The following is a 7,533-nucleotide window of genomic DNA, read 5'->3' as shown; positions in this document are numbered from 1 at the left end:
TAGCCAGGATGGTCTTGATCTCCTGACCTCATGATCTGCCCGCCTCAGCCTCCCAAAGTGCTGGGATTACAGGCGTGAGCCACCATGCCTGGCCCCAAAAATTTTTTCACAAAAATTAGCAGGGCAAGGTGGTGGTATACCCCTGGTCCCAACTACTTGGGAGGCTGAGACAGGAGAATAGCTTGGGCCCAGGAGGTAGAGGCTGCAGTGAGCTATGATTATGCCACTGCACTCCAACCTGGGCAACAGAGCAAGACCTCCATGTCTAAATAAAAATACTCAGGCCATGGCACCAGAAAGCAAGGAAGAAGCCACGTGGAAGCCCTCCTGGCGCTTCTTCAGGGAGGCCAGCAGAGAGCACCTGGGGCCAGGAGGCGGCATGCCTGGGTTTCTGCTCCTCCTCACTGTAACTTTCAGCCAAGTCAGACTTCTAGAGTTTCAGTTTCTTTATCTGTGAAATGACGGGGCTGGCACAGACGGTTTCTAAGATCCCTCCCAGGCCTGGAACTTCTAAGCCATTAGGTCAAAGATGAGCTAACCGTGCTGGGCACGGTGGCTCATGCCTGTGAATCCCAGCACTTTGGGAGACTGAGGCGGGTGGATCACTTGAGGTCAGGAGTTCAAGACCAGCCTGGCCAACGTCGTGAAACCCCATCTCTACTAAAAATAGGAAAGTTAGCTGGGCATGGTGGTGCGTGCCTGTAATCACAGCTACTGGGGAGGCTGAGGCAGGAGAATCACCTGAACCTGGGAGGCGAAGGTTGCAGGGAGCCAAGATTGTGCCACTGCACTCTAGCCTGGGCAACAGAGTGAGACTCCGTCTTAAAAAGAAACAAAAAAAAAGGTGCGCAAACCGAGGCCCAAGACAGTTAAGGTACAAGATCACATGGTTAGTCGGTGGGAGAGCCAAGGTTTGAATAGTCTGGCATCAGCTGACCAGGAACTGGAGCCCACCCTTCTTTCTCCCTGAGCCCGCCTGCCTGCCTGCCCACCCACCCTCTTGAGTGTGAAATTTATTAATATGGAAGGGAGAAGAGCTTTAATGATTGGAGTCATTTTCAGAGCATTAAAGCTGTTCTCCCTTCCATATTAATGTGTTTCTCAGCTACTAGGCTCACTCACAGCACCACTGGCCCCAAAGCAGTTGACAGTCAGTGATAATTAAATTGTCTCTCTGGTTCTGTGACTGAAGGAGACAGAAGGCTTTATGGTGGCCTGAGGAAAGCAGGTGATTTGGGGCTTGGCACTTCAGGAGAGGGCAGGTGAGTGAGCCAGGGAAGCTGGCCTGGGTGGCCTACAGGTCAGCCCCTTGCCTCCCGGCCTGGTGCTTGAGTGGCAGATGGCGAATTCTTCTCCTCCTCCCTTCCCCACCTCGTGTCAGAGGCCAGAGCTCGGGCTCCATCTAATGGTCTCTGGTTCAACTGGGTATTTGGTGAAAAGGGCTTCGGGGCTGGAGACGTCCACTTTTATAACACACCGGCATGGGAAGGCACGTTCTGAGTTGTAATGACAGAGCTAGGCAGGTCTTGTCTGTAGATGCAGTGGCTTTAAGGAAACTAGGACGAGGGGCAGGATTTTCTTAGGTGCCAGGAGAAAGGGGCGATAGAGGATTGTAGAGGCCACGCGTGAGAGAGCCAGTGTGCAGTGGTTTCACTCCGATTTGCTTCTTCCCGTGAATATGGTTGGTAGCTCCTGAGGCCGGGGGTCAGGAACATGGAGGCGGTGCTGGGGACGGTTTGTTTTCTAACCACACTCCTTTTGTAACCACAAAGGAAAAAGGCAGAACGTTCCTCCACTGGTGCCAGCCAATCAGCAGGACTCCTGCCTTCCTTCGGGGCAAGGTCGCAGCATCTGCCTCGGAAATCACGGGGCTTCTTCCTGCTGGCTCAGCCTGGAGGCCCAGAGTGTTCTGCAGAGGCTGCGTATTGAAGGCCGCTCTCTGAAGCTCCCTGCCCCAGGTCACGCCGCCAGTTCCAGATGAATCCAGAGTGGGGGCAGGCCTTCATGCACGTGGCCGTGGCCGGCGGCCTCTGTGCTGTGGCCGTGTTCACAGGCATTTTTGACAGTGTCTCTGTGCAAGTGGGCTATGAGGACTACGCCGAGGCACCGGTGGCTGGTCTCCCTGCCTTCCTGGCCATGCCGTTCAACTCACTGGTGAATGTGGCCTACACGCTACTAGGGCTATTCTGGCTGCACAGGGGCGGCGCGGTGGGGCCGGGTCCCCGCTACCTGAAGGACGTGTTCGCAGCCATGGCCCTGCTCTACGGCCCCGTGCAGTGGCTGCGCCTGTGGACGCAGTGGCACCGCACCGCCGTGCTGGACCAGTGGCTCACCCTGCCCATCTTTGCGTGGCCCGTCGCATGGTGCCTCTACCTAGACCGCGGCTGGCGGCCCTGGCTGTTCCTCTCCCTTGAGTGCATCTCCCTGGCCAGTTATGGGCTCGCTCTGCTGCATCCCCAGGGCTTCGAGGTCGCACTGGGTGCTCACGTGGTGGCCGCTGTGGGGCAGGCGCTGCGCACCCACAGGCACTATGGCAGCACCACCTCGGCCACCTACTTAGTTTTGGGGGTGCTCTCTTGCCTGGGCTTTGTGGTCCTCAAGCTGTGTGACCATCAGCTCGCACGGTGGCATCTCTTCCAGCGCCTCACAGGCCACTTCTGGTCCAAGGTCTGTGACGTGCTCCAGTTCCACTTTGCGTTTTTGTTTCTGACGCATTTCAACACTCACCCAAGATTCTGTCCCTCTGGCGGGAAGACGCATTGAACTGTGGGAAGAACCTGCTGAAAACCGACGACCCCCGGCATTGAGAAACGGACTCTGAGATGGCAGCGTGGTGCCAGTGTTGGGCATCCTACGTGTGATGGTACGCACTGAGCACACGAGACTGCCCCTTCCTGAGAAGCTGCGGGCTTTGGTGTGGAGGGATGGAGGGCTGTGATCTCGACAACTTACTTTCAAAGACATAAAGCAAAGACCTTGGCACAAGGGATGTGGGTGCTCCTGATGTAATTCTCATAACTTTTCTGTAGTTTTAAATGTTTCCAAATAAATATTGGCAAGGGGAGTGGAAATGACACCAAGAGGCCTGTCGTGCTCGTGGGTGGACAGAGCGACCGTCTGGAGTATCTTTGGGGTGTCAGCTGTGGGTGTGGACTGGCCGCAGCGAGGCAGGCCAGTCAGTGGGGTACCAGTGAGTGTCCTTAGAGGTGGCTGAATTCAGGGAGACTGAGTCACACTAAATACGTGCCCAGCAGACTGACGGGGAAATCACTTAATTACTTCCATGACATCTGTGACTGTTAAGTGTCGGCAGATCACGTGAGAGCCACATCACCTCAGATCATCTGTGGAACCAGGCAGGGTGTGTCCAGATGAGGAAACACACAAATGTCAAAAGTTGAACTCTCAACAGAAAGTTGCTTTGTGGGTCTCCCCTCGGAGCCGGGGTGTGGCTTAGATGTCCTTAGTGGCTACAGTCTGAGCAGTCCCCATGTGCCCATCACCCAGGTCCTTGTGAACCGATCTGCTGACAGTATCGCCAGGCAGGGTGCTAGAGGTGGCACGTGCTTCTCATGCAAGCAACAGTTTTTGAGCCCTCGAGCCCAAGGCCAAGACTCTAGTTTGTGGTGAGGATGCTGGGTCATCCTTGGCCGCAGCCAGAGAAGCACTGAGGACTCCATGCCACCCTCTCTACTCCCAGGGCAGTCCTTCTTCCTGCCGGTCACTGTGTTACTTAGAGGCCTGCCTCACCTCCTTGCATCTGAAGGTATCTGGTCTGTAAAGAGGACTTCCTTTTTTCGAGACAGAGTCTTGCTCTGTCACCCAGGCTGGAGTGCAGTGGTGTGATCTTGGCTCACTGCAACCTCTGCCTCCTGGGTTCAAGCAATTCTCCTACCTCAGCTGCCTGAGTAGCTGGGATTACAGGCACCCACCACCACGCCCGGCTAATTTTTGTATTTTTGGTAGAGACGGGGTTTCATCATGTTGGCCAGGATGGTCTCTAACTCCTGACCTCAGGTGATCTACCTGCCTTGGCCTCCCAGTACTGGGATTACAGGCATGAGCCCCTGCGCCTGGCCTGTAAAGGGGACTCCTGAAGAAAGCTAATGTCATTTAACTCATGGGCTCTTCATCCCAGACTCCATAGTCTTGTCCCTGGAGCCTTAAGTACTGAGGAGGGTCTGCTTTAATCCCACAAATTAAATGGAGAAGTGATCAGCTCCAAAGGTGAGGGCAAAGGAGAGAGGATGCCCTGTCCCTGCCAAATGGCATCTCAGCATGGGCCACCCATGTGCACCTGCTCAGTGCCCTCAAGGTTGGCATTTGGCCCATGGCTGTGATGACGGAGATGTTTCTGGAACTGGGCACCTGGGCTGGATGTTCTGTCCTGGCTGGCTGAGCACATCGCCACCAGTTAAGGACCTGGGGCAAATGGCAGGGCCTGACCCAGGGCTTGGGGCCTGGGGGTGGGACATGTGGTTGGCAGGGGAGAGCAAGGACAGCACCTGCTTGGAAAACAGCCTGGTTCCATTTGAGGTTGTCTCGAAAGCACCACGTGCCCTAGAAGAGGGAAGAGGCTGCACACATCACCAGAGAGGCCACCTTTACTTCACAGAGGCTGGAGGGAGGGCGAAGAGAAGGCAGGCTTCCATGTGGGCTCAGAGACAGGGTGGGGACAGGCTCTTCATCCAGCAGTGTGGGAACCCCCTTTTGTTCATGCCACATCTCGCAGCTACAAGCACTCATCACGATTTTACTTTTTCTTCCTACCAATACCTGTGTAATAAACAGCCCTGGGAGCCTCCTGGGTCAGGCGGGGTCCCACAGGAAACAGGTGGTGTACCTAGATTGGGGTGATTCAGGGCGGTTTCGTGGAACCCAAAGGAGAGGCTTATGTGGAGGGGACACCTCCAGAGGGGCAGAGACTGCAGGAAGCCTGGCTCCGCGGTCCCCTCTCCTGCCAGGCGCCACCCAGAGTCGCCAGGTTATACACCAGGCGATGAACAATGCTTTTGCACAAGTGTGTCTCAAATGTTGCACGAGACATTTCTCCTACATTAAAAAGTATTGTTTACCTGAAATTCAGATGTAACTGGGCATTCTGTTTGTTATTTGCTAAATCCAACAAGCATGCACTGAGCCAGCCCAAGCAGAGCCAGAAGCCCCAGAACCTGTGCAAGGCAGAGCAGGTGGCCCGGAAGGCTCCAGGCAGGCCCCAGCCTGGAACCTGCACTCCCCAGGCCCTTTTTTAAATTAGCGTTTCTCAAAGTGTGGCCAGCTGCCATTAGTCACACAGCTTCCTGCATCCCTTCCTGCCCCTTTCTGGGGCCGGGACCTCAGAATACCTCAGCCCTGGCCCGGAGTTTGCGAGTGCCAGCGACCCCTGAGCCACCGGAGGAAGGAGGCTGGCGGCTGTGCCTCCCTCCAGCTCTGCAGCCCGCAGAGGAGCTCGGCCTCGCCCAGGGGGACTGGCTGTCAGGGCAGCCGTTGTTGTTACTGGTCTTGGTCTCAGTGTCGCTGCTCCACCGTGTCCCCACCACAGCTGGGGAGCCAATGGTTGCCAGATGGGGCCTCTCCCCCACCTTTGACCTAACGGTTTAGAAGTTCCAGGCCTGGGAGGGATCTTAGAAACCATCTGTGCCAGCCCCGTCATTTCACAGATAAAGAAACTGAAACTCTAGAAGTTTGACTTGGCTGAAAGTTACAGTGAGGAGGAGCAGAAACCCAGGCATGCCGCCTCCTGGCCCCAGGTGCTCTCTGCTGGCCTCCCTGAAGAAGCGCCAGGAGGGCTTCCACGTGGCTTCTTCCTTGCTTTCTGGTGCCATGGCCTGGGTATTTTCTCCCCATATAAAATAGTTTTAGGGCCGGGCATGGTGGCTCACGCCTGTAATCCCAGCACTTTGGGAGGCCAAGGTGGGTAGATCATCTGAGGTCAGAAGTTTGAGACCAGCCTGGCCAACATAGTGAAACCCCATCTCTACTAAATATACAAAAAAATTAGCCAGGCGTGGTGGTGGGTGCCTGTATTCCCAGCTACTTGGGAGGCTGAGACAGGAGAATCGCTTGAACCCGGGAGGTGGAGGTTGCAGTGAGCTGAGATCGTGCCATTGCACTCTAGCCTGGGCAACAAGAGTGAAACTCCATGTCAAAAATAACAACAACAACAAAAATAGTTTTAGGCCAGGCGCAGTGGCTCATGCCTGTAATCCCGGCACTTTGGGAGGCCAAGAAGGAAGGATTGCTTGACCTCAGGAGTTTAAGACCACCCTGGACAACATAGGGAGACCTCATCTCTACCAAAAATTAAAAAAATTAGCTGGGCATGATGGTGCGTATTTGCAGTCTCAGCTACTCAGGAAGCTGAGGTGGGGAGGATCGCTTGAACCCAGGAGATCCAGGCTGCAGTGACACAGTTAGCTGTAATGAGATGGCATCACTGCACTCCAGCCTGGGTGACAGAGCAAGACCCCATCTCAAAAAAAAAAAAAAAAATTACAGCATAGGGCACACACTGTCATGCATTCACTTTTCTGGGCCCCATTTTGGCTTGGTGACATGCCAAGTTCTGCTAGAAACTGCACACACCGGCATCTGCACCCTGGAGCAGGCCCGTTTCCAACTAGGTCCCAGGAGTGGGATTATAGGGCTGAAGGGAACTTCAGTTTCAAATCCCTGGAGTGCTTTTCCCAGAGGTGTTCATGATTCACAGCTCTACCAGCAATGTCCGAGTGGGTGCTTTTGCATGGCTTGCCAATCTGATGGGGGCAACGTGAGATTTCACTTTGACTAACTTAGAACCCCTCCCCTCTCTCTGACCCCCCCAAAAGTAATGTGTGTGCATTTTTGAAACAGGGTCTCCCTGTGTCTCCCAGGCTGGAGTGCAGTGGCACAATCATGGCTCACTGCAGCCTTCAACTCCCAGGCTCAAGAGATCCTCCCACCTCAGCCTCCCAAGTAACTGGGACCTGGCTAATTCTTTTGTTTTTGTTTTTGTTTAGACAGAGTTTTGCTCTTGTTGCCCAGGCTGGAGTGCAATGGCGCAATCTCGGCTCACTGCAACCTCTGCCTCCTGAGTTCAAGCAATTCTCCTGGGTCAGCCTCCCGAGTAGCTGGGATTACGGGCATGCGCTACCACGCCTGGCTAATTTTTGTATTTGTAGTAGAGACGGGGTTTCTCCATGTTGGTCAGGCTGGTCTTGAACTCCCGACCTCAGGGGATCTGCCCGCCTCGGCCTCCCAAAGTGCTGGGATTACAGGCGTGAGCCACCGCACCCAGCCTCCCTGGTTAATTCTTAAAAATAAAAATTTCCTTTTTTTTTGAAACGGAGTCTCGCTCTGTTGCCCAGGCTGGAGTGCAATGGCGTGATCTTGGCTCACTGCAACCTCCACCTCCCAGGTTCAAGCAGTTCTCCTGCCTCAGCCTCCCAAGTAGCTGGGATTACAGCTAAAATTATTTTGTATTTTTAGTAGAGACAGAGTTTTACCATGTTGACCATGCTGGTCTCGATCTTCTGACCTCGTGATCTTCCCACC

At 54.5% G+C, this 7,533-nt stretch overlaps 1 protein-coding gene across 2 annotated transcripts in view; it reads left to right on the top strand.

Moving 5' to 3' along the window:
• TMEM187 (transmembrane protein 187) overlaps positions 1-3,110 on the top strand; it is an 11,507-nt gene extending 8,397 nt beyond the window's left edge. For both annotated transcript variants that reach the window (XM_011955889.1, XM_011955890.1), the window contains exon 2: positions 1,773-3,110. In XM_011955889.1, coding sequence (XP_011811279.1) covers positions 1,978-2,763 — 786 coding nt within the window. In that variant the 5' untranslated portion in view covers positions 1,773-1,977 and the 3' untranslated portion in view covers positions 2,764-3,110. The remainder of the gene's footprint in view (positions 1-1,772) is intronic.
• Positions 3,111-7,533: the final 4,423 nt, after the last annotated feature.

This window comes from Colobus angolensis, unplaced genomic scaffold (assembly GCF_000951035.1).
Source record: "Colobus angolensis palliatus isolate OR3802 unplaced genomic scaffold, Cang.pa_1.0 Scaffold402, whole genome shotgun sequence".
NCBI lineage: Eukaryota > Metazoa > Chordata > Mammalia > Primates > Cercopithecidae > Colobus > Colobus angolensis.
Note: the sequence above shows the minus strand (reverse complement) of the source record. Positions and strands in the feature narration are given on the sequence as shown.